This window comes from Pleurodeles waltl, chromosome 5, assembly GCF_031143425.1.
Source record: "Pleurodeles waltl isolate 20211129_DDA chromosome 5, aPleWal1.hap1.20221129, whole genome shotgun sequence".
Lineage (NCBI taxonomy): Eukaryota > Metazoa > Chordata > Amphibia > Caudata > Salamandridae > Pleurodeles > Pleurodeles waltl.
Window position 1 is genome coordinate 1,800,991,879 of NC_090444.1, and position 27,614 is coordinate 1,801,019,492.

The window sequence follows — 27,614 nt, forward strand, 5'->3', positions numbered from 1 at the left end:
AGCCATTAACCTACTGAGGTGTTGCCAAATGCAACCCTTACAACCCAAGATCCAGTCAATTCTGTATTGGGAAGCTTCTACAAACCCAGACTCAAGTCAAGGCATTCCTTGGCTTGACCAGATACTAAAGGAGGTTTGTGAAGGGCTATAGGTCCATTCTCCCTCCCTGCCCCCCCAAGAAATGCCCAAGAAAGATAACTGGACTGTTGGTTGTCAAAAGGCCTTTGACACCCTTAAAGAGGTGCTTAGCGCCAGTTCTCAAAGCTCCAGACTACTCTAAGCACTTCATTGTGCAAACAGATGCCTCTGAACATTGGATAGGAGCAGTCCAGACCAATACCAACAATGATGGCCTTGACCAGCCTGTTGCTTTCATTAGCAGGAGGTTATTCCCCAGGGAACAGCGTTGTAGTGCCATTGAGAGGGAGGCCTTTGCTGTGGTTTGGTCCCTGAAGAAGCTGAGACCATACTTGTTTAGTACTTACTTCATTATTCAAACTGACAACAAGCCTCTCAGATGGCATATGCAGATATAAGGTGAGAACCCTAAACTTTTGAGGTGGTCCATCTCCCTACAGGAAATGGACTTTACAGTGGAACACAGACTGGGACTGCCCATGCCAATGAAGATGGACTTTCCAGGTTTTTGCACTTAGACAAAGAAGATTATCTTGGGAATGGTTAGAGTCATCCTCTTTCATTTGGGACGGCGCTGTGTGGAAAAGTGCCCCTTTTGGCATGTCTATCTCCCCCCCACCTTTTATTTTTTGCCTGATATCCAATGCTAACTTGACAGAGTATGCTGGAATCCTTCTTACCAGGCCCCAGCATTCGTTCCATAAACTGTACCATTGCTTCTACAATTGGCACACTCCTGGCACACAGCTAAGTCCCTTGTAAAAGGTACCAGTGGTACCAATGGCTCTGTGACCAGGGAGGGTCCCTAAAGGCTGAGGCATGTATTTTGTCACCCTAAGGGACCCCTCACTAAACACAAGCACACTGCCATTGCAGACTGTGTGAGCTGGTGGGAAGAAAAAGGTGAAGTCAACAATTCACCCATCTATGAGTGAAATAGCCACAACCTACTGCCTGTGGCAAAGATAAGTCACCCCTCTAGTGGGCCTTACAGCCCTAAGGCACAGTGCACTACACCACAGGTGAGGTTATAGCTGCATGAGCATATACCCCTACAGTGTCTAAGTTCATTCTTATACCCTGTAAGTGCAGTGTAGCCATATTGAGTACATGGGCTGGAGTTGGTCATAACGAATTCCACAGCTCTATGATGGGTCCAATGAAGACTGGGAAGTTTGCTACCAAACGTCACAGCTCAATAAACGTACACGGTTGCCAGTGCTGGATCTATTGAAAAATGCACACAGGGGCATCTTAGAGAAGCCCTCTGTATTTCACCCAACCCTTTAATGTAGAAACCCCTGCGGCCTGCCTGTCCATCAGAGGACCAAGAAGTCCAGAAGACAGCCGCCCTGTCCAGAAGAAACCCTCCAAAAGGAATCCAAAACTACCCTGGATCAGCGAGCCCTGCCCACTCTGTATCGGACGCCCACGGCCAGAGTCCAGGTAGCCTACCTGTACAGATAAGGTCGTCAGGTGATTGACCTCTAGTCCACCCTGGGTTGACCACTCCTGGTCAACACGACAACACCTGCAGTCTGAATCCAGAGGACTACCCTTACCGCAATGGATCGGACAAAGATTCCTGACGCCCACAGGTACCCCTGCATCTGCAGCCCCCTGGCCTTGGGGAATCCAACAGTCCAGCAACATCCAGTGGGCGCCTCTCCTACTTGTCCAGCCTTTGGTTTTCCAGAACCGTTCCCCTGGCAGCTTCTTTGTGGCCTCTGGGGTTCCCCCACTGAAAAGCACCCGATACTGTATTTGCATCATGATGCCCCTGTGCTTCCGAAGGTGTGTGTTTGGTGTTGACCTGTGGCCCCCTGGTTCTTATCTAAACTCCCCCAGGCCTGTGTCCTGAAACGGCAGGTACGTAACTCCAATCTGTTTTCTACCAAGCACCCCAGTCCTCATAGGATTCCAATGAAAACCTGACGCCAACTTTGTCCTCTGAACCCCATCGGCCCATTGTTGCACTTTTGGGATCAACTTGAACTTTGACCTGTGAACATCCTAACCCCCCCGAAGACTGGGATCACTTTTTGTTTCTAGTGATAAAGTAACAACAGATAATTTCGCTATATAAGAACATTGGCCTGGAGTTAGTCACGGTGTGTGTGCCTCATTTATTGACTGTTTGTGTACAACAAATGCCTTGCACTACCCACTGATAAGCCTAACTGCTTGACCACACCACTACCACAAAAGAGAGCATTTGGTATTATCTACTTTAGCCTCTTAAGCCTCAGGGAAACCCCAGGACTCTGTGCACACTATATCTCATTTTGGTATAGTATATACTGAGCCACCTTCCTACATTTGATACCAAACGTGCAGAGGTACGGAGAAGCCATTATGTAGTTGGACTACTTGTGCTGACCAGTGTCCACTTCAAACCTTGAGATGGCTTTCCCGCACTTACAGAATCCAGTAATTTGCAGAGGGTCTATAGGGGTACCCTGCTAAAGCCAGGGTACCATCACCATTAGGGACATGCAAACTGCCTTTGGGCTGAAGGGCCTACCAGAGGGGTGACTTACAGTGTCTAAGTGCAGTGATCAGGTTTGGTAGTGAAAGGGTGCACGCACCATTTCACGCAGGCTGCCATGACTATCCTGCAGACAGTGTGCATGGGTTCCCATAGGTGGCATAATACGTACTGGAGCCCATGGGAGACTCCTGGTGCACCAATGCCCTGGCTACCTAACTACCTTATACTTAGAACTTACATAGGTGCACCAGTATGCCAATTGTGGGTGTAAAAGTGTACCAGCAACCATACTCATAGGAGAGCGCACAGACACTGGGGTCCTGGTTAGCAGGATCCCTGTGAACTACAGTCTAAACACACTGACATCAGGCAAAAAGTGGGGATGAAAATGAGTTACTTACCTGTAACTGCAGTTCTCCAGTATTGGTATCTTTCATAGATTCACATGCTTGAATCATCCCAGTCGTCGAGGTGGGAGCCTCACGGTAAACTTAAATATATAAAGCAGTAAATCAGTAAAAGTAAAACCAGTAGGCCCTAGTAGGCCTCACAGGGTATTTTATAGTCTATCCACTTTGTTTTGTTAAAAGACCCAAACTTCAGTATCAACCAATCAGGATTCAGCCCCTCCCAAACACTCCCAACAGAGGCTGAATTCCCTCAGATTTTCTAGTAGGAGTGTGAAGTTTAATATCTGTATAACAGGGGAGCCTCTGAGGGGAGGAGGGTGGGTCGCATGTGAATCTATGAAAGATACCAATACTGGAGAACTGCAGTTACAGGTAAGTAACTAATTTTCTTCTCCAGTATTGGATCTTTCATAGATTCACATGCTTGAATCAGAATAACGAGCAGTCTTCCTAATGAGTGAAATTCACTGACTGCAATTTTGTCTGAATTATATATATATATATATATATATATATATATATATATATATATATATATATATATATATATATATATATCCATAGACGTCCGAATAGAAGAGCAATAAAAGCTATGTGGCCGAAATTCCTGACACAATTTGTTTTGTTATTATTATGAAGTGTACTACTAGTTAACGCAGTATAACAAAGTGAACAATCCGAAGCACAAAATTAGAGTAAAAACACACAGTAGCTAGTAATAAGACTAAGAACCAATAACAAACATACCTCGAGTGTGGTGGTGGGATGTGTAAGAGGCTCACCTTAACGAAATAGATGCCTCAGCACTGCCTGTCCCACTGCTGTATCGACGTTGTTAGTTTCCTCGAGACAGTAATGCCTCGTAAATGTGTGCTGGCTGGACCATGTTGCTGCTCTACAGATGCTATGTAGTGGTACACCTGCAAAGCGTGCAGCTGAAGTGGCTACCAATCTTGTAGAGTGGGCTCTCACCTTGGTGTGGAGCGGTTTTCCTGCTTTTGAATGGCAGAATTGAATTGCCAGGCCAATCCATCTTGCTATAGTCTGTTTGGACACCGCATGTCCCTTTCTTGTGCCGCCAAATGCTACAAATAATTGATCAGATTGGCGGATGGATTGAGTTTGCTGTAGATAAAACTTTAAACATCTTTTAATATCGAGAGAATGTAACGTCTTCTCTGCTATTGTTTGCGGATTTGGAAAGAAGGTTTTTAAGATGACTGGTTCATTCAAGTGAAACGTTGAAGGAACTTTCGGGATGAATTTAGGATTTGTTCGCAGGATGACACCTGAGTTTGTGAATTGGAGAAAAGGCTGTTTGATAGTGAAAGCCTGAATGTCGCTGACTCTTTTGCTGAAGTAAGAGCTAACCAACAGTAACGCTGTTTTCCATGAAATGAATTTTAAATCAGCCTTGTGGATCGGCTCAAAAGGAGCTTTCATGAGCTGCATCAGGACAACATTTAGGGACCATAATGGTGGAGGCTTTCTAACTGGCAGGAAAGTCCGAAAAAGACCCTTCATGAATTGTTTGACAATTCTTGTAGAACACAATGAGATTCTGTCTGGAGATCTGCAGTATGTGGAGATTGCAGCCAGATGTACCCGAATGGAAGAATATGCAAGTCCTGATTGTGCCAAGAGCAGGAGATATGGAAGTATCTGTTCCGGAGTAGAGGACAAAGGATGTATATCCTCCGCTGCACACCATATACAAAAACGCTTCCACTTCAGCTTATAGGTTTTGTTAGTGGTGTCCGCTCTAGCTTTTGCCAAGATGTCTCTACACTCCTGGGAAATGTTGAGATTCAAGTATTCATTGTATTCAGGAGCCAAGCCGACAAATGAAGAGACAACGGATCCGGGTGTCTGACTTGTCCCTGGTGCATTGTTAAAAGAGTCAGACACTGTCTGAGTCGTAGATGTGGTCGTTCGGAGAGCATGAGGAGCTCTGTATACCAGACTTGTCTGGGCCATCTGGGAGCTATGAGGAGAAGGCGACACCTCTCCACCTTCAGTTTGTTGATGACTCTCGGAATGAGCGGGATCGGAGGAAAAGCGTAGGCATAAACTCATCGAAAACGCATTCCCCCATGAATCTTTTTGGGGAAGCCATTTTGCGTATTACAGGCATTTCTTGTTCTCGAGAGTGGCAAATAGGTCTAGGTTCGGTTTGCCCCATAACCGAAAAAGACTGTCGAGAGTTTTTTGGTCTAGTTCCCATTCGTGATAAGGAATCACTGTCCTGCTCAGGGTGTCTGCTAGAACATTGATTTGTCCTGGCACATGCTCCGCTTTGAGTGAAATATTGTGCTTGATGGCCCATGTCCAAATTTGCTGTGCTAGCTGCGAGAGTTGTAGGGATCTCGTGCCTCCCTGCTTGTTTAGATAAAACATGCTGGTTGTGTTGTCTGTCCTGATTAAGACGCTTGAATTTTGTATTTTTGGCAAGAAAGCTTTTAGCGCTAAGTGTATCGCCTTGAGTTCTAGATAATTGATGTGGAGCTGAGTGTCTTTCACATTCCAGATTCCGCTGATTTGCAGGCCTGGCAATGTGCCCCCCCATCCTTCGAGAGAGGCATCCGTTGTTACTATGTAACTTGGTGTTTGAAGAAGAAACAAGAGTCTGTTTGACAAATTGGTCAGAGTCGACCACCACCTCATGGTGTTCTTCATTTGAGGCGTTATGCGGATCTTGTCTTCGAAGGAACCGTTGACCTGGGTCCATTGTACATCTAATTGCTCTTGCAGGGGTCGCATATGGAGCCTGCAATCTGGGACTAGCGGAATGCATGATGATATCATCCCGAGCAATGACTTGTAGATGCGGACTGAAACGAACTTTTTTCTGGAGAGGCTGTGTGCCAAGGAGGTTAATTTTTGTTTCCTCTCGTGAGATGGGTACGCTTTGCTGCGGACTGTGTCTAGAATTGCTCCCAAGAAACTTAATACCTGTTTGGGGTAGAGCTGAGATTTCTGGTAGTTGATTACAAACCCCAGGCTGTGCAACAATTGAAGGCAATAGGGGATATGACTTGTCACTTGCGATTCTGAGGGTGCCTTTATAAGCCAGTATTTCAGGTAAGGGAAGACCTGGATACCTGATTGACGGAGATGTGCTGCTACCGGAGCCAACATTTTTGTGATGATTCTGGGGGCTGATTTGAGACCGAATGGGAGAACCCGAAATTGGAGGTGCATACTTCCCACTGTGAACCTTGGGAATTTGCGATGGTAGCGATATATGGGGATATGAAAATAAGCATCCTGGAGGTCTAGGGATGCCATCCGATCCCCGGTATTTAACAGACGCAGGACATCTTGCAGTGTTACCATCCTGAAAGACTGTTTCTTTAGAAACTTGTTTAGTGCTCTCAAGTCCAGGATGGGACGCCAGTCTCCTGAGGGTTTCTTTACAAGGAAAAAACGGGAGTAGAATCCTGTGTTCTTTTGAGATAAAGGGACTGGTTCTACTGCTCCTTTTCTCAACATTACTCTTACTTCCCTGAGGAATTGGTTCAATCTCGGAGGCGGTGGGCCCGATGGAGGAACAATTGGTGGTGTTTGTGTGAATTCCAGAGTATGACCTCTGGCCACTACATCGAGTACCCATCTGTCCGATGTTATAGTCTTCCACATGGGGAAATAGGAAGTGATGCGACCTCCGACCCCTAATGTTGGTTGGAGGGGGAAGCGCTGAGATGATCGGCGGGTCATTGCTTTCTGCCTGTATCTCTTCCTCGGGCAGCTCCTCTTCCTCTAGCCGGATGTTTGTAAGCCGCGGCCGGTGGTTATCTATAATGCTGCTGTTGCTGCTGGTACTGATGTCGTGATCCTGTGGAGGAAGACTGATATTGTGATCAGTATTGTTGGTATCCACCTCGAAAGGAGTAATTACCTCTACCCCTTGCTCCACGAAAGGGTTGTTTTTTTATATTGCAGGGTACCAAGGGATTTTGCCGTATCGGTATCTGTCTTGATGGCCTGCAACATGTCGTCGACATGTTTACCAAAGAGACTCTCTCCATAGAAAGGCATGTCGAGAACACGACTCTGAACTTCTGGTCTAAATGAAGTAGCTTTAAGCCATCCTTGTCTGCGCAGGACTGCTGCGCCAGCTAATTGTCTAAAGCCAGTGAGAGAAATGTCTATTGCGCTGTCTATAATCTCAGCGGAGACCTTTTCTCCCTCTTGCAAGACCTTCTTTGCTTCTACCTTGACGTCTTCTGGCAATAAATCTAAAAAGGCAGACATGTCTGCCCACATCTGACGATCGTATCTTCCCAGAATGGCAAGGGAATTAGCCGTCTTAACTGGGACTGCAGCAACAGAGGAGAATATTTTACCGATATTGTCTAATCTCCTTCCTTCCTTGTCTGGGGGAGACGCAATAGGTGTGGAGGGGTTTTTGGAACGCCACTGAGCCGCCTGTGATATAACAGAGTCAGGTTTCGGCTGTGAGACTAGACAGGCCGGAGAATCCTCTGGGGCCTTGTACTTCTTCTCTAGTCTTGGCATTTGAGAAGGCACTGTTGCAGAGTTTTTCATTGCCTTCAAACCCTCCTGCCATAAGAAATCTACAATGGGTATGGCTCTTACCGATCTCTTTGAAGGTTCTTTAAAGTCGTATAAAAAACATTCGGTTTCATGAGAAACAATTGCTAGCCCAAAACGTTTCGCCGCCCTCTCTATTAAATTATGGAAACCTCCTATGTCCTCTGGAGGAGAATCTACTGGACCTGCTGGCGGTGGAGATGGTGTGGGGACGAGATAATCATCCCATTCACTAGCCGCTGAATCTCTTAACTCACCCTCTTTTCTTTCGTCGTCTGACGAGGGGCAAGCTTCTTGAGTTTGGCTAGTTATCGGTATACTAGCCTGCGGCGTTTCTGAAAAATTAGAGGTGTGAGTCTGACGAGGTGTCTGGTAGCTCTCAGGTCTAGATGGCGTGGACTGAGTTGATGGTGGAAATCTTTTATAGTAGTCCTTCAACATGTACTGTAGATCTGCTACCAGTGTGCTAGGCATAGCGAGGGGTGATGGTTGTTCTGCCTGTGGATAAGATGTTGAGGCGTAACTAGGCTGGTAATGCTGATCCTCCTCTTCATCAAACTCTTGGCATTTGACATTGAGTTGGGACGGGCTACTAGCTGCCCCAAACATTCCATCGTTCTGAGAGTATGCATCATCGTCCTCGTCCTGAAAAAGATGTTGTGGTGGATATGGCAACACTTTACTTGGCGAGGTATGCATTGGCAGAATATCGGATGCCTTGTTACCCATATCAATAAGTGAAAGGGGTAAGAATCTGGTAGAGTCGTCCTGATGGTATGAGGAATGGTGTGGCGAAGTGTCCAGGTAGGTGGATGGCTTGTACACCGTTAGTTGTGTTGACGATATAATCGTCGACGGTTCCCCCGTCGACGGTTCCCTCGTCGACGGATCTCTCATTGATGGCGTCTTTGCCAACGGGTCTTGTGTCGACGAATCCTTCGTCGATGGCCCCTTCGTCGACGGGCCCTTTGTAGACGACGGTCGTTTTGCCGAAGTATCTTCTATTAGTGCCGTCGTCGGCAGTGCCTTTTTAAACCTCATTGAGAGGTGCTTCGTAGATGGGAGTGCCCTGGTAGATTGGTGAACCCAGGAGGCTCCCGCTGTCGACGATGTGGTTGCCGCCGAAGCTTCCTTAAAAAATGTTGCCGTAATTATCGTCGCCGATGATAACGGCGACGACGTCATAATCATCGGTGCGACCGGTGTTGTAAACGTCGACGATACTGTAGTTGCTGTTGTCGTAGACACCGTCGTCGACGGGGTGGTTGTCGAAGGTTGCTTTTTCACCGAAAATAGTTTTTCTGGCTCTTTCTGTGGTGACAGAGATGGCTTTTTTGAGGTGCTTTTTCGGTGCAAAGGCGTCGTAGGCTCTGAATGAACCTTTTTTGGCACATGTTTAAATGTATCTGAACGGGAAACATCCTTTTTCGCTTCAGTAGAGACTTGCTTTGCCTTTTTGGGCACCTTCCTAGGTGGTTCATCAGACTCTCTACTTCTCTCACCTGTTCTTTTATGAGGGCGAGAAGTATGTGATGACGGTTCGCTGTCATCTGAGGAAGGATGTTCCATGGCTTTTTGTTTTTGCAGGCATAAGAGAAGTCTACCCTCACGGTCTTTAAGGTTTTTTTTTACTAAAGGTGCGACAGATTTTGCAGTCTCTCACCTTGTGGTCTGGATGGAGGCAGTAGATACACTTCTTGTGGGGGTCATCAACATGCAGTCTCTTCTTCCCACAATTGTCACAGTCTCTGAACAGACCCTTCTTTGTCTTTTCAGACATAGTGAAGCTGTGGCTAGTTTCCTGAGAGAAAAAACAATCTTCAGTCAGAAATAAGGAAAAAATTGAGCAGAGCTCAGGGAGACTCCCTTCACACGACGTGCGGTAGAAAATCTGAGGGAATTCAGCCTCTGTTGGGAGTGTTTGTGAGGGGCTGAATCCTGATTGGTTGATACTGAAGTTTGGGTCTTTTCACAAAACAAAGTGGATAGACTGGAAAATACCCTATGAGGCCTACTAGGGCCTACTGGTTTTACTTTTACTGATTTACTGCTTTATATATTTAAGTTTACCGTGAGGCTCCCACCTCGGCGGGGATGATTCAAGCATGTGAATCTATGAAAGATCCAATACTGGAGAAAAGTATGCTACAAAGATGTTACTTTCCAACAGGGATGTCATGTAATCTCTGCTGTTTAAGAGAGTGATTATGTTGGACAGGGTAATCATCACGAAGGATTGTTTGCACAGAAATCTGTTTAATTTCCTGAGGTCTAGGATGGGCCTCCGTTTTCCTATTTAACGAGGAAAAAACAGGCGTAAAATATAATGCCTTTTCTATTGAACCCTTGGCCAGCATTATCAGGGCTTCTTTCCTTAGTAAGTAACCCTGAGGTGGGTGTGCTCCTTTCAGAGGATTATTTGGTGGTTTCTGCACAAACTCTTAAGTATGACCGTAATTTACTAAGTCCAAAACCCATCTGTTCCATGTAATCGCATTCCACTGGAGAGAGTTGGAGATCTTCGCACTCACATGGTTGGAAGGGGAGTATGTAGCCGGTACCTGGTTCATGCAGCCTGTATGGAGGGGGGGCAGGGGGGAGGTTGTACTTCCAGCATGCACTCTGCTTGCTGAAGGTGGAGGGCCTAATATTGAGATTGAGGTTGATAGTGCTGTTGCTGGTATCCACCTCTGCAAGTAGAGAAACCTCTTTTTAAACTGAATAGCACTAAGGGACCTAGCAGTGCAAGTGCCTGTTTTTATAGCCAACAAAGTATCATCAATGTACTTTTCGAACCGTGTTTCGCAGTCATTGGCTATATCCAGGATCTTAGATTGGGCCTCCGGTCTAAAAGAGGTAGCCTTGAGCCATCTGACGTCTTAATACTGCTGCTCCGTTCAACTGACGGAAGCCTCTGGAGGTGATGTCGATAGCACAGTCTATGACATCTAACGTAGTGCATTCACCTTCCTGCACAATTTTCTTAGCTTCAGCCTTCCTGTCTTCAGCGATTAAATCTATCAGACTGCCAATATCTGACCACATTTGGCGGTCATATCACCCTACAATGGCCAAAGAGTTGGCTGCTCGCAAAGTAATCACAGACATAAGAAGAGAATCTCTTTCCTATGTTGTCTAAGCGTCTGCCTTCTTTGCCAGGTGGCGCAGAGATGGAACCTGAAGGGTTTTTTTGAGCACCTCTGCGCTTCCTGCAAGATGACAGTCAGGCTTGGGCTGACCAGTGAAACAAGCAGGCAAATCATCTGTGGCCTTCTATTTCTTATCCAGAGACGGCAATGGAACTGGTGGTACAGTAGCCAGATTCTTCATGATTTTCATTCCTTCATCTCAGATATAGTCTATGATGGGAATGGCTTTTACAGACTTTCTGCCCTGTTCCTTAAAGTTGTGAAGAAAGCAGTCGAATTGCATTACTGAAGTTGGCAGATGGAAACGGAGTGTAGCTCAGTCCATCAGATTATGAAAGCCCCCTGATGAACTCTGGTTGGGAAGGGAGGAGGGGGGGGTGGAGACTGTACGAAGGATGAGGAGGTAGAAGAGATGGGGTAGGGACAAGGTAGTCATCCCTTTCCTCCCGTGGCTGTGGAGGATCAGGGATCTCACCTTCCTCCCTCTTGTCTTCTCTTGGTGGTGCTGCAATGATTGAGGCAGGTGTTATCCTGGGCGCTAATGGAGGAGGGATGTCCATTGGTGTAACAGGAAAAGTAGGTAGGGGTGCCAGGGGTTGCTCAAGTGGAGCTTCAGGAAATCTTTTGTCTGTAAACCTGTAATATGACCTGTAATGAAAATGTCACTTACCCAGTGTACATCTGTTTGTGGCATTAGTCGCTGCAGATTCACATGTTTGGCACAGTCCGCTGCCTGGTGTTGGGCTCGGAGTATTACAAGTTGTTTTTCTTCGAAGAAGTCTTTTTGGTCACGGGACCGAAGGACTCCTCCCTCTTTGGCTCCATTGCGCATGGGCGTCGACTCCATCTTAGATTGTTTTCCCCGCAGAGGGTGAGGATGGAGTTGTTTGGTATAAATAGTGCCCATGCAATGGAGTGAATATGTATGTATGATAAGAGTTTCTAATAATTATTTACAAATGTTCAGATGTTTAAGGTTTATGATCTACTTCTAAACGGCTACAGGCTTCCCGGGGAGGTGGGAGGGTACATGTGAATCTGCAGCGACTAATGCCACGAACAGATGTACACTGGGTAAGTGACATTTTCAGTTCGATGGCATATGTTGCTGCAGATACACATGTTTGGCATAGACTATAAAGCAGTTACCTCCCCTAAAAGCGGTGGTTTAGCCTGTAGGAGTTGAAGTAGTTTGGAATAATGTTCTTAGTACAGCTTGGCCCACTGTAGCTTGTTGTGCATTTAGTACGTCTACATAGTAGTGTTTAGTAAATGTATGAGGCGTAGACCAGGTTGCAGCCTTACATATTTCGCTCATAGGAATGTTTCCTAGAAAGGCCATTGTAGCACCTTTCTTTCTGGTTGAGTGTGCCTTTGGTGTAATAGGCAATTCTCTTTTGGCTTTAAGATAGCATGTTTGAATGCATCTGACTATCCATCTAGCAATGCCTTGTTTAGAGATTGGATTTCCTATGTGTGGTTTTTGAAAAGCTATGAACAGTTGTTTTGTTTTCCTGATTAGCTTTGTTCTGTCAATGTAATACATTAGTGCTCTTTTGATGTCTAATGTATGTAGTGCCCTTTCAGCCACAGAATTTGGTTGTGGGAAGAACACTGGCAATTCCACCGTTTGATTTAAATGGAATGGTGAGATTACTTTTGGCAGAAATTTTGGATTTGTTCTTAGAACTATTTTATTGTTGTGTATTTGAATAAATGGTTCTTGTATGGTAAATGCCTGTATTTCACTTACTCTTCTGAGGGATGTGATTGCAATGAGAAATGCGACCTTCCAGGTTAGATATTGCATTTCACAGGAATGCATGGGTTCGAAAGGGGGACCCATGAGTCTTGTTAAGACGATGTTAAGGTTCCATGAAGGAACTGGTGGTGTTCTTGGTGGTATAATTCTTTTTAGCCCTTCCATGAATGCTTTAATAACTGGTATTCTAAATAAAGACGATGAATGAGTAGTTTGTAGGTAAGCAGATATAGCTGCGAGGTGTATTTTTATAGATGAAAAAGCGAGATTTGCTTTTTGCAAATGTAGTAAGTATCCTACTATGTCTTTAGTAGAGGCATGTACTGGTTGTATTTGATTGGCATGGCAGTAGTAAACAAATCTTTTCCACTTAGATGCATAGCAGTGTCTAGTGGAAGGTTTTCTAGCTTGTTTTATGACCTCCATGCATTCTTGTGTGAGGTCCAAGTGTCCGAATTCTAGGATTTCAGGAGCCAAATTGCCAGATTCAATGATGCTGGGTTTGGATGTCTGATCTGTTGTTTGTGTTGTGTTAACAGATCTGGCCTGTTGGGTAGTTTGACATGCGGTACTAGTGAAAGGTCTAGTAGAGTTGTATACCAAGGTTGTCTTGCCCATGTGGGTGCTATCAGTATGAGTTTGAGTTGGTTTTGACTCAACTTGTTTACTAGATATGGAAGGAGAGGGAGAGGGGGAAAAGCGTACGCAAATATCCCTGACCAATTCATCCATAGAGCATTGCCTTGTGATTCGCGGTGTGGGTACCTGGATGCGAAGTTTTGGCATTTTGAGTTTTCTCTTGTTGCGAACAAATCTATCTGGGGTGTTCCCCAAATTTGAAAGTACTTGTTCAGAACTTGGGGGTGAATTTCCCATTCGTGGACTTGTTGGTGGTCTCGCGAAAGGTTGTCTGCTAGTTGGTTTTGTATTCCTGGAATAAATTGTGCTATTAGGCGAATGTTGTTGTGAATCGCCCACTGCCAAATTTTTTGTGTTAGGAGGCACAATTGTGTTGAGTGTGTTCCTCCTTGTTTGTTTAGATAATACATTGTTGTCATGTTGTCTGTTTTGACAAGAATGTATTTGTGTGTTATTATGGGTTGGAAGGCTTTTAACGCTAGAAATACTGCCAACAGTTCTAGGTAATTGATATGAAGTTTTGTTTCGTGTATATCCCATTGTCCTTGAATGCTGTGGTGATTGAGGTGTGCTCCCCACCCTGTCATGGAAGCATCTGTTGTTATAACGTATTGAGGCACTGGGTCCTGAAACGTCCGCCCTTTGTTTAAATTGTTGCTGTTCCACCATAGAAGCGAGAGGTATGTTTGGCGGTCTACCAACACCAGATTTTGAAGTTGACCCTGTGCCTGTGACCATTGTGATGCTAGACACTGTTGTAAGGGTCGCATGTGTAGTCTTGCGTTTGGGACAATGGCTATGCATGATGACATCATGCCTAGAAGTTTTAGCGCAAATTTTGCTTGTATCTTTTGGTTTGGAAACATAGCACTTATTAGCTTGTGGAATGCCTGCACTCTTTGTGGACTTGGAGTGGCAATTCCTTTTGATGTGTTGATGGTTGCTCCTAGATATTGTTGTGTTTGACACGGTTCTAGGTGTGATTTTGTGTAGTTGATGGAAAACCCCAGTTTGTGAAGGGTTTGTATGACAAAGGTGGTGTCGTTTGCGCATTTTTTTACTGTGTTGGTTTTGATTAGCCAGTCGTCTAGGTAAGGGAACACATGTATCTGTTGTCTCCTGATGTGTGCTGCTACTACTGCTAGACATTTTGTGAACACTCTTGGTGCAGTTGTTATTCCGAATGGCAACACCTTGAATTGGTAATGTATTCCTTTGAATACGAACCGTAGGTACTTTCTGTGAGAAGGGTGTATTGGTATATGAAAGTACGCATCCTTTAGGTCTAATGTGGTCATGTAATCTTGCTGTTTGAGCAGTGGAATGATGTCTTGTAGTGTGACCATGTGAAAATGGTCCGATATGATGTAGGTATTTAGTGTCCTGAGATCTAATATTGGTCTCAATGTTTCGTCTCTTTTTGGAATTAGAAAGTACAGGGAGTAAACTCCTGTGTTTTTTTGTTGTACTGGTACTAATTCTATTGCATCCTTTTGCAGTAGTGCTTGAACTTCTAGTCCTAAAAGTTCTAAATGATGTTGTGACATTTTGCGTGTTTTGGGGGGGATGTTTGGTGGGAAGCTGTGGAATTCTATGCAATAGCCATGTTGGATTATTGCTAATACCCAATTGTCTGTTGTAATCTGTTGCCAAGATTGGTAGAATTGGCTTAGTCTTCCCCCCCACTGGTGTTGAGTGAAGGGGTTGCGTGACTTGAAAGTCACTGTTTAGGTGGAGGTGTTTTTGGAGTCTGGAATCTTCCCCTACTCCTTGGGAATTGACCCCCCCGATATCCCCTGAAACCACCCCTTTGGAAGGAACCCTGATATGGTGTGGTTCTTGATTGTTGGCTGGTGGTGTCTGTGGGTTGGCCACGAAACCCCCCTCTAAATGGAGTTTTTCTGAAAGAGCCTCTGCTCTGCGGGGAGTAGAGTGCGCCCATGGCTTTGGCCGTGTCTGTGTCCTTTTTAAGTTTTTCAATGGCTGTATCCACTTCCGAGCCAAACAGTTGTTTCTCGTTGAAGGGCATATTAAGGACAGCCTGCTGGATTTCAGGTTTGAAGCCTGAAGTGCGTAGCCAAGCGTGTCTCCTTATGGTGACAGCAGTGTTGACTGTTCTTGCTGCAGTATCGGCTGCGTCTAGTGAAGAGCGGATTTGATTGTTTGAGATCGTTTGTCCCTCTTCCACTATTTGCTGCGCCCTTTTTTGGTATTCCTGGGGAAGATGGTCTACGAGAAGTTGCATCTCGTCCCAGTGTGCGCGGTCATATCTGGTCAGCAGCGCTTGTGAATTTGCGATGCGCCACTGGTTGGCTGCCTGTGACGCCACTCTTTTCCCTGCCGCGTCAAATTTTCGGCTTTCTTTGTCCGGAGGTGGGGCGTCGCCAGATGTATGTGAATTTGCTCTTTTGCGAGCTGCCCCTACTACCACAGAGTCGGGTGGTAACTGCGAAGTAATAAACACTGGGTCTGTGGGTGGTGGTTTGTATTTCTTATCCACCCTTGGGGTGATGGCTCTTGATTTTACGGGCTCCTCAAAAATTTGTTTCGCGTGCCGAAACATCCCTGGTAGCATTGGGAGACATTGATATTGGCTATGTGTAGCCGAGAGGGTGTTAAATAAGAAATCATCCTCTATAGGATCGGAATGCAGTTGGACATTGTGGAAGTCTGCAGCCCTAGCCACCAGTTGCGAGTATGAGGTACTGTCCTCTGGCGGTGACGGCTTTGTGGGGTATGACTCGGGATCATTGTCCGGCACTGGGGTGTCATACAGGTCCCAGGCGTCTTGATCCTGATCGTCATGACTTATGGTAGTTTGCGCTGGTGAGTGCATTTGTGGCGGTGTTTGTGCCGGCGATGCCTGTGGAGGAGAGGGCGGAGGCGTGACTTTTTTAACCACTTTGGCTTGTGGTTGTGTGTCATCCTTTGGAAGTCCGATCCTTCTTTTCCTCATGATTGGGGGAAGGGTTGATATCTTCCCTGTATCTTGCTGGATGCAAAGTCTCTTTTGTGTGTAGTCCGATTCTACACTTTGGAGCTCTTGTCCAAATTTGTGCATTTGGCCACTTAGTCCTTGTTCCTCTGAGTAGGATGAAGGTGTGGTATTTTTCGGCGCCGAGAGAGAATCTTTTTTCGGTTTCGGCACCGACAGAATTTTTGTTCCTTTCGGCATGGATTCTCGGTGCCGATGTTTTTCGGTGCCGGTATCTTGTTTTTGTCTCTCGGAGCCGCTTTCTCGGCTCCGAGGTTGCTCCATGGCGGTCCCTCGACCGGAGTCGGGTGTCTTCGCTATGGGCGTGCCCTTTTTCGGCCCCTTCGACGGGTCGCCTGATTTATGGGTCGAGCCATGGCCTGTTGGCAGTGGCGTCCCCTGGGCTTTCGGTTTGTCGATGGATTTACTTTTCGACGTCTTACTCACAGTTTGTTGCTGTTGTTCGACGTCGGAGTCTCCGGATTCTGATTCCGGAACCGAGAATGTTTCCTCTTCGTCGTCGAAACGTTGTTTTGTCGACGTGGACGCCATTTGGTGACGCCTGGCTCTTCGGTCCCGGAGTGTTTTTCTGGACCGGAAGGCTCGACAGGCTTCACAGGTATCCTCCTTGTGCTCGGGGGACAAGCACAAGTTACAGACCAAGTGCTGATCTGTATAAGGATACTTACTGTGACATTTTGGGCAGAAACGAAACGGGGTCCGTTCCATCGGCTTCGATGTCGCACGCGGTCGGGCCGACCAGGCCCCGATGGGGGATCGAAACTGCCCCAAAGTCTTCCGATGATCGGTGTCGATGTACCTAACTATCCCGATACCGAACGGAACAATACCGACGCTTTCTTCCGAGATTCTGACTAACTTTCCGAACCGAAACACGGAGCGAAAAGGAATACGTCCGAACCCGACAGCGGAAAAAAACAATCTAAGATGGAGTCGACGCCCATGCGCAATGGAGCCAAAGAGGGAGGAGTCCTTCGGTCCCGTGACCAAAAAGACTTCTTCGAAGAAAAACAACTTGTAATACTCCGAGCCCAACACCAGGCAGCGGACTGTGCCAAACATGTGTATCTGCAGCAACATATGCCATCGAACATCTTGAACCAAAGATACAGCCATCTCCATAACATCTTCCCTAGGTTGCGGGTGATATTGATAGTGTTCATAAAGGCATCTAGGAGGAGCATTACATGGTTGGTAACCTTGTTGCACGTCCTCATCATCATCCTCGTTGTCCTGGTACTTGACTTGAAGCTCTGAAGGACTGTGTGCATCAAAGGCACTTTCATCTGCTGACTCCTCCCAGTCTGATTAAATGACTGGGTAGCAACAGTGAAACCTTGTTAGGAGAGGTGACTTCAGCCTTTAAGGCAGTGAATTGAGGTGTCGACTGTAGAAATTCCCTCATTGACTGTACTGCTGTTGACGGTGCCATTGCCTGTGGTGCCATTGTCTGTGGTGTTGCTGTCATCGTCCACGGTGTAGTCGTCTACGGTGCTGCTACTGTCGACGATACCTTCGCCAATGCTGGTGAGGTCGAAGTCAAGTCAATAGTTGACGGTGACTTAGAATCAGATATCACCTTGGTTAACGGAATGGGAGCTTTAATGGCTGCCGTGGTTGATGATGATGGCCTCATGGACGAGACAGCGGTGACTGTCGCAGTACTCGTTGACACCAACATCGACAGAGGTGTCATCGTCAAAGTTTTCTTGAGCAGAGGTTTTGTTCTCAACGTCAACAGTTCTGAGATGGAGATGATTGGGGCTCTCCCTATTTAACAGATGGAGTAAAGGGTTGAGGAGAGGCCGTATCTGTGGAGGTTAGTTTGAGCTTTTCCTTTTTAGGCACGTCTTTGTGGAGCACTTTCCAAACCTTTCTACTCTCCTCAGAAGCCCCATGGTCAGAGGATCTTGACCTTTTGTAGGGTCTTGTAGACACATAACTGTCCTCATCAGAAGAGCTGGACTTTTGGGATTTGGACTTCTGTAGCCAGAAAAGTAACCTCCCTTTTCTGTGTCTCAAGGTTTCTGATGAAAAAGTATGACAGATCTTGCATTCTTACCTGGTGTTTAGGGTAAAGGCAATCAAGATAGTCTCTGGGTGGGTTGTCCACATGTAGCCTTTTCTTTTCACAGGACTTGCGGGATCAGAAGAGGGCGTTTTTTTTTTTTTTTAAAGAAAACTTAGACATATTTGATGCAGAAAAAATGGATATATTGGAAAAAACGGAGCAGAGCCCAGGGAGACTCCCTTCCATGGTGTGTGGTAGAAAATCTGAGGGAATCAGCCTCTTGGGAGCTTCTAAAGGGTGTTAGTACCTGATCGGTCATAGTTCAAGTTTGGTCTTTAAAAAAAATAAAAAGTACACAGATATGCTATTAAACTCACGCCCTACTGCCATTACATCATATTATGAATCTTGCATACAGCTTTTCTATCGTACCGTGGGACTTCCACTTCGGCGACAGGGAATGATTCAAGCATGTGAACGGGTAAGTTAGGGTTGGCCAATTAGGCAACAGGCAATTCAACATACAAGGTTTAGGATCAAGGAACTCTGCTTGTTTGGCAGACAGCGCACTCGCAGAGTCAGAAAACCAGCAGCATAAGTCATATAAAAACCATGGGTTGAAAAAACAAAGGCATTTCCTTACAAGCCTACAAGCTTTCAGGAGGTTTCTTCCTGGGCAAATATCAGATTTTAAAACAAAGCACAATGCATCTGGAGACGGTCTGTTTCTGTTTGGTTTTTCCTTTCTCTGCTCCAGCGAAATCATTAAAAGTTGTTTGTATACCCAGTGTTTTTTGGTGCGATCAATGAGGAACAACAAGGATCTTTTTGGGTGCGGGTGATGGAGTCTGTAGGAAGTTGGCTCTGTATGCACTATTTCAAAGTAAGGAATAGTATGCACAGAGTCCAAGGGTTCCCCTTAGAGGTAAGATAGTGGAAAAAAGAGATAATACTAATGCTCTATTTTGTGGTAGTGTGGTCGAGCAGTAGGCTTATCAAAGGAGTAGTGCTAAGCATTTGTTGTACACACACTGGCAATAAATGAGGAACACACACTCTGAGACAATTCCAGGCCAATAGGTTTTTGTATAGAAAAATCTCTTTTCTTAGTTTATTTTAAGAACCACAGGTTCAAGATTTACATGTAATACTTCAAATGAAAGGTATTGCAGGTAGGTACTTTAGGAACTTTGAATTAGCAAAATAGCATATACAGTTTTCACATAAATCACATATAGCTATTTTAAAACTAGACAGTGCAATTTTCAACAGTTCCTGGGGGGGGAGTAAGAGTTTGTTAGTTTTTGCAGGTAAGTAAACCACCTACGGGGTTCAAGTTTGGGTCCAAGGTAGCCCACCGTTGGGGGTTCAGAGCAACCCCAAAGTTACCACACCAGCAGCTCAGGGCCGGTCAGGTGCAGAGGTCAAAGTGGTGCCCAAAACGCATAGGCTTCAATGGAGAAGGGTGCGCCCCGGTTCCAGTCTGCCAGCAGGTAAGTACCTGCGTCTTCGGAGGGCAGACCAGGGGGGGGGTTTGTAGGGCACCGGGGGGGGACACAAGTCCACACAAAGTACGCCCTCAGCAGCACGGGGCGGCCGGGTGCAGTGTGCAAACATGCATCGGGTTCTCAATAGGAATCAATGGGAGACCAAGGGGTCTCTTCAGCGATGCAGGCAGGCAAGCGGGGGGGGGGGCTCCTAGGGGTAGCCACCACCTGGACAAGGGAGAGGGCCACCTGGGGGTCACTCCTGCACTGGAGGTCGGATCCTTCAGGTCCTGGGGGCTGCAGGTGCAGTGTCCCTACCAGGCGTCGGGTTCTTAGAAGCAGGCAGTGGCGGTCAGGGGGAGCCTCGGGATTCCCTCTGCAGGCGTCGCTGTGGGGGCTCGGGGTGGGGGGGGGTCTCGGTCTCGCAGTCGCCAGGGAGTCCTCCCTGAAGTGTTTGTTCTCCACAAGTCGAGCCGGGGGCGTCTGGTGCAGAGTGCCAAGTCTCACGCTTCCGGCGGGAAACACGAGTTGTTTCAAAGTTGCTTCTTTGTTGCAAAGTTGCAGTCTTTGGTGAACAGAGCTGCTGTCCTCGGGAGTTCTTGGTCCTTCTACATGCAGGGCAGTCCTCTGAGGCTTCAGAGGTCGCTGGTCCCTGGGGAAAGCGTCGCTGGAGCAGTGTCTTTAGAAGTGGGGAGACAGGCCGGTAGAGCTGGTGCCAAAGCAGTTGGTGTCTCCGTCTTCTCTGCAGGGTTTTTCAGCTTAGCAGTCCTCTTCTTCTTAGGTTGCAGGAATCTGAGTTTCTAGGTTCTGGGGAGCCCCTAAATACTGAATTTAGGGGTGTGTTTAGGTCTGGGGGGCTAGTAGCCAATGGCTACTAGCCCTGAGGGTGGCTACACCCTCTTTGTGCCTCCTCCCTGAGGGGAGAGGGGGGCACATCCCTAATTCTATTTGGGGAATCCTCCATCTGCAAGATGGAGGATTTCTAAAAGTCAGAGTCACCTCAGCTCAGGACACCTTAGGGACTGTCCTGACTGGCCAGTGACTCCTCCTTGTTTTTCTCATTATCTCCTCCAGCCTTGCCGCCAAAAGTGGGGCCGTGGCCAGAGGGGGCGGGCAACTCCACTAGCTGGAGTGCCCTGGGGTGCTGTAACAAAGGGGGTGAGCCTTTGAGGCTCACCGCCAGGTGTTCCAGTTCCTGCAGGGGGAGGTGTGAAGCACCTCCACCCAGTACAGGCTTTGTTACTAGCCACAGAGTGACAAGGGCACTCTCCCCATGTGGCCAGCAACATGTCTGGTGTGTGGCAGGCTGCTAAAACTAGTCAGCCTACACGGATAGTCGGTTAAGGTTTCAGGGGGCACCTCTAAGGTGCCCTCTGGGGTGTATGTTACAATAAAAGTACACTGGCATCAGTGTGCATTTATTGTGCTGAGAAGTTTGATACCAAACTTCACAGTTTTCAGTGTAGCCATTATGGTGCTGTGGAGTTCATGCATGACAGACTCTCAGACCATATACTCTTATGGCTACCCTGCACTTACAATGTCTAAGGTTTTGCTTAGACACTGTAGGGGCATAGTGCTCATGCACTTATGCCCTCACCTATGGTATAGTGCACCCTGCCTTAGGGCTGTAAGGCCTGCTAGAGGGGTGACTTATCTGTACTTCATAGGCAGTGTGAGGTTGGCATGCCACCCTGAGGGGAGTGCCATGTCGACTTACTCGTTTTATCCCCACTAGCACACACAAGCTGGCAAGCAGTGTGTCTGTGCTGAGTGAGGGGTCCCCAGGGTGGCATAATACATGCTGCAGCCCTTAGAGACCTTCCCTGGCATCAGGGCCCTTGGTACCAGGGGTACCAGTTACAAGGGATTTACCTGGATGCCACGGTGTGCCAATTATGGAAACAAAAGTACAGGTTAGGGAAAGAACACTGGTGCTGGGGCCTGGTTAGCAGGCCTCAGCACACTTTCAAATCAAAACTTAGCATCAGCAAAGGCAAAAAGTCAGGGGGTAACCATGCCAAGAAGGCATTCCCTTAGAGAGTCTCTCCTCCTCCTTTGAAGTGTGAGGTGAGTGAAGAAAGTTGGCAAGGTGGTATTTTCGCCGACATAGAAAGGTGTTATCACCTTTGGTAGGAAAGGGGCATGGGTGTGCAGAACCAGTTTGTCTATAAAGAAGTTGGTGTATGAAGGGTGCACAGAGTGCCCAAATGTCGTAAACCCTCCTAGCCGATGTAATGGCCAGTAAGAAGACTGTTTTGATGGTCAAGAGACTGAGCACAACTATGCATGGGTTTGAAGGGCAAGTACATCAGAAATGCTAAAGCCAAACTAATGTCCAGTTGGAGCATAATGAAGGGTTTTGGTGAATTGTGCTGAAGTAATTTCAGAAAACGAGTCACAACTGATGACTTGAACAAGGTGGGCTGATAAAGCCACCATAAGAAATGTGATATATCCGAAAGATACCCTTTAACTGTGCCCAAAGCAAAGCCTTGCTGGATTAACAATAAAACAAGAGCTCAGACAAAGGTGCAGAGAGAGGGGTAACATGCTTGCCAGTGCACCAAGCCTCAAACTTGCCCCAAAAGCAGGTCCCTATAGGGGAGCCAAACCATATACAAAAAAAATGTAATGCTGACGGGTGTCCCCCACCAGAGTGCATGGAGTAGTTAGACAAGGGCTGGGGAAGAGTGGAACCCCAAAAGGTAAGTACCTAGGAGATCTCTAGCAGCCAGGAGCATAGAGGTAAGTTACCCAGTTTTCCCACAGGCTAACACAGGGATGTTAGCCTGTCTAAGTACACCGACATCAGGTAAAAAGTGGTGGTAACCATTCCAAAAAAGAGGGGACTTTCCTATACACAGACTTTGAAGTTAAAGACTGTCAGATGCCTTCAATCAATCACTATGCATGAAGGCAGAGTACATAAGTTTGGGTGCAGATCCCGACTGAAGGGCAAGCCTGATCGTAGGACCAATGCACATGCTCATTCCGGATATCATACTCTCAGTGCCCAACCCAGAGCCACAAGAATGACTTAGGCCCCTCCGTACCTGATCTTCTTTAGAAGTCCTGGCAGAAGTGGTATTGGCAGGAAGGCATATAGGGGGCCTGAAGTCCACTTGAGACAATGTGTTTCAGAGCGAGGGCCGCCTTGGAAACTGCCTTGGAAACTGCAGCATGCAGAAGTGCTGACATTGCGCGTTCTAGGCGGTGGCGAACAGATCTAACAAAGGTTCTCTCCAGCTGGGGAGGAGACCTTGCACTACCTAGGGCTAGAGATGCCATTCATGATCCGCGAGGCACTGACTGCTGAATTCCTCCATTCTAGTATTCAGAGACTGCCAAGAGTTGCACGAACAGGACTATGTCCAGATGTTCCAGCCATGTTAAGAGACACAGGCCACTTGAAATTAGGTCCACAGTCCCATCCAGCCCTGCTTATAGCAATACCAAATGGTGGTAGTGTTGTCCATGGACACCTAAATCAGCCTTCCCTTAATGTAAAGTTGAGACTATGGAGGAGACCAGAGCCCTCTGATCGCTACCTACCCCAGATGGCTGCCCCAACCCAGAAGTGCAAAATCTGTTGTCAAAGTGAGCTCTGGATTGTGAAGGGTGAGGTGGTTGCTACTGACCTAACTGCAGTTCATCAGCCACCACTACAGATCTTTTGCAGTTTCTTCTTGGACCGAGGAACACCTGCAGGAAAACCCCCCATTAACCGTGTCATATCCTCAGCATCCCTGGAGCATCTGCAGCATCCTTCCTACCTTGAACCAGATCACTCCATGGGAATCCCTTGCCGCGTGGATTAAGAGCCTGGAACTGCTGGAGGACTTCTTTGATTAAGGTAACTGTTCTTTTGGACATTCTGGTCCCCTACACTGGTTACCTGTTGGAGTTGGTCATCTAAAGTACTTCTAACCAACCACATTGAAACAAGTTTAAAAGAAAACAAAATGACAAAGTATCCAATTCTTTGACTTTGCCAAGGATTGGATGCAGTTGAGTGAAATTACTATGATTTATTATTGTCTGTAAAATCTGTATTTCCAGAATCCTCTGGTCGATCTTATTCATTCTAGTGTCTAAAACTTATAAACAAAGTCTATTTTTATAAATAGGTGTCTGCTTTCTTTAGCGTTGTATCATTTTCTTCTTCAATTGTTTTGGTGCTGTTTAAAAGCTTTACACTTGTTTCTCTGTGTAAGCCTTGCTGCTCTGTGCCACGACTACCCAGGGTTCAGCTGAGGGTTTTACAGACGAAACCCAATGGGCCCTAAGGGATTGGTAATATACGGTGAGGTTGCACAACCACTCCATTTTGATACATCCCATTTCCTCACAACGTTAATTAGCAGAACTGGCATGATAGCCTGCTTTTAGGCTGTGTGTGTGGTGTGTGTCACATGTACTTTCCTGGCCCTTCGAAAGTGAGGCAAAACTCCTACACAAAATGTGACTTTACAAAAGTGCTCAGGGATTTCCGCCTGTGGGCAGGACTATCAAATTCGTATGCTTATAATTGAGAAACCTTTAAGAAGAATTGCAGATTTTGACCCCATCAAGATCTCCAGGTAGGATAGGTACAGCATTGCTAATTTCACAATGCTGTCCACTAAAAAAGGTCCGCCAGAGTGAAATCGGAATAGCTCAAAAGGGACATATACTGGTACAAAAGTTCCCACTTCTCTTATGCCAGACGCAGCATGATACCACAATACTACAATGGTGTAACTACTATAGGTGTAGGAAGGGCAATGCACCTCTGTGAAATGAGCACATCCGCAGAGGTTTACAGGTTACCCGCAGCCATGGTATTAGTCTCTGAAAGGCACACAGTTCATTGCTCCGATTTGATCTGGTCTACAAATCATAATTTTTCCATCGGGTAACTTCCAATACTTTCTTCATCTAGCGTTGTTAAAGGAGTTTTTTCCGCTATTTTTTCTTGCCCAGATTTATTCTGGGTCATTCTGGTACAATTCGCGCCTGGACACTCGATTGGTGAGGGCTTCACGAAAACCCTATTCATTCATTTATTCATGTGTATTTTCATTTCATCACTGTCTACCTGCTCCTTAAGGGGTTCAATAATTTAAGTCAGCATGTCAATCCTGCAGTCACCAGGTACGAGCTGATTATTCATTTCCATAAGGAGGGCCTCTGCATCCATATTGTGTGCTTGCAAAAGCCAAAGACAGTCTTGCATTGCCCCCCCCCAGTCCACCCCCCCTCCACCCCCCTCTGCCATTCTAGGTATTTGCTGTTTCGGAGCATTTGAAATCACACGGCTTTCTCTTCCGAGCACCACTCTTTCATACTTGCAATTGCCAAGTGTGTCAGTCAAGACAAGGGAGCAAGAACCCAAATTAAGCAGTTGAGCCCGAAATCTCCAGCGGACGACATGCTCACACATGGGTCAGTCAGAACACCCAATATATTCAGAGAGTATACACCTTCAACTCACACTCTCCAGTAGGCACTCTCCACCTACAGGAGCAGCATAAACCAGTTAGTACCACAAGATAAATACATTTCTTTCCTACGGGTACTCTTCATGGAGCTAGGCTCATACAACAACATTGGTTCTGCCAGAGTTTCTGTCCAAATGCCTAACAGGAATATACTTATTTATTTCCTGGCTTTCATTTGAGCCAGATATCACATACCTACCTGGGACTTTAACAGAAAGCCACCCTTGCAGTAGAAATTAAGTGTGGAAGCATGTGCCCACCAGAGAAATTCTCATCTGTAGATACTCTGTGTTACAGGATGCTTGCACATGCTCTCAAGCTGCATCACACTGCCGGCAACTCCCAATGGTGCTGCAGTTATGGGGCAGCTGTTGCGCCCTTCATGAGTCCTAAGTTCGGATCTCACTGCTACAAATGGCTGTCACTGCCACACGACCAAGCTAACAATGTTTGTGTTTCTGACTTCAGCGTGTCACTGCTCTAGGGCAGAAGAGAGCAGCACAACCAGTTTGTCAAATTCAGTGGACTGAGTACAGGTGGACCATAGGGCACACCACCAGTGCTGGTTACTGTTCAACCTCTGAGGAGAGCGTGCTGCCAGTCATACCATTCCCCTCGCCTACCCGCTCCACAAGATTTTATTCATTGGTTCCTGCTGGGTCCTTTGCAACCGGTAGTCGCCTCCCAGGAGAGTTGCACCCCTTTATAAGGATTCTACTCCAAGGGATGTTTGATTAATTTCAGCAATTTGTACTGTGGGGCACACCGCTCCAACTCTAGGCATTCAGATACAGCAGTCTCTGAACCCCACTTCGTGCACTGTGAGCAAAGGGCACAATATCCTAGGGTCACATGCAAGGACGCAACATTGCGAGGTTGGCTTATTTGCAGAGTTTATGGATTCAAGACTTAAAGATGCCTGAATACAGATGGTTTGTGCTTGAAGATTCTGTTGGCCACAACGATGATTCAGCCTCAATGGGGTTAAGCAGAATAACACTGAGTGCAACGTTGTTTAACCTTTGCAGCATTGCACTCAACGATCACAAAATACTGACAGAACATGTATACAATCAAAAATATGTAATAGGTACAAAACATCACTTTAGCACCTAAATCATTCAACATCGGACCTCGAAATATGAGCTTACAGCCAGGTCCAAGCTTGACCAAACTTGCTTAATGCTAAACAATTCAAGCCACACTGTTTTGCCTTGTCAGTCAATACAGAAGGCCTTCAAAACATTCAAACCACCAGTATAATAATCAATATAAAACATCAACTTTTTAATTACATGTGATGTTTAAGTATAACATAGCATGCGCTTACCTTGATCTCTTCAATAGTGTCAAATAACTAAAATGAAAAAAATAACTATTACACAAGGGAACAGTGTGCACTATAAACATACAGATGTACAATTATAACAGATTTCAAATAAATAGCATTTGCAAAAAGCATACACATGGTGCATCCAATATGTTAAAGCAGAACACAACTGATAATTAACAACTGCACCTATGGAAACCCTTTGCTACCTTTAGTCAAAGGGAGCATAAAACAAAAAGTATTGGCGTGCTTGTGATATACTTTTTGACATTTCTGTGAAGCAAACTAATTAAGTACACTTCTGAGCGCCAGCACAGACATTGTCTTTAGGGGGTATTTTACAACTCTACATCCCTCACTGTAAATTTTTATTTGATGGACATATATAGGGTTAGGTAGAAGATTGTAATTCTCTTGCCAGTATATAAAGAGAGATCGTGTGGGAGGGTATATTCCTCAAAATAACAGGTTACTTATCTTTCATCCAGATTTTCTTCTGGAAACTTCCAACATACAGGCTTCTGGCTGTGCAGACATTGCCAGAGTTTGCAAGAGTGTAAGTCAATTCTTAGACATTGAAAGTGCAGGGTAGCCATAAAGAGTATATGGTCTGGGAGTTTGTCAAACACGAACTCCACAGTTTCATAATGGCTACACTGAATACTGGGAAGACTGGTATCAAACTTCTCAGCACAATAAATCCACACTGATGCCAGTGTGGGATTTCTTGAGAAGTGTACACACAGGGCATCTTAGAGATGGTCCCTGCATGCCAGCCCAACTGCTAGCACTATTCTGACCTAGCTCTGCCAGCCTGCCACATCCAGACAAGTTTCTGGCCACATGGGGCGAGTGCCTTTGTCACTCTGTGACCAGGAACAAAGCCTGTCTTGGGTGGAGGTGCTTCACACCTCCCCCGCAGGAACTTTAACACCTGGTGGTGAGCCTCAAAGGGTCAGGCCTAGCATTACAGCGCTCCAGGGCACTCCAGCTAGTGGAGATGCCCGAACCCGAACACAGTCCCCACTTTTGGAGGCAAGTCCGGGGAGCTAATGAGAAAAACAAGGAGGAGTCACCCCCTCAGCCAGGTCCACCCCTATGGTGACCAGACCTGTAGTGACCCCCTCCTTGGAAAATCCACCATCTTGTTTTGGAGGATCTAGCC

The 27,614-nt window shown here is 46.3% G+C and overlaps 1 protein-coding gene across 2 annotated transcripts in view; it reads right to left on the reverse strand.

Annotated features, from left to right (window-relative positions):
- LOC138296808 (exportin-5-like) overlaps nt 1-27,614 on the reverse strand; it is a 1,097,230-nt gene that overhangs the window by 577,544 nt on the left and 492,072 nt on the right. For both annotated transcript variants that reach the window (XM_069236256.1, XM_069236254.1), the window contains exon 16: nt 26,450-26,476. In XM_069236256.1, coding sequence (XP_069092357.1) covers nt 26,450-26,476 — 27 coding nt within the window. The remainder of the gene's footprint in view (nt 1-26,449; nt 26,477-27,614) is intronic.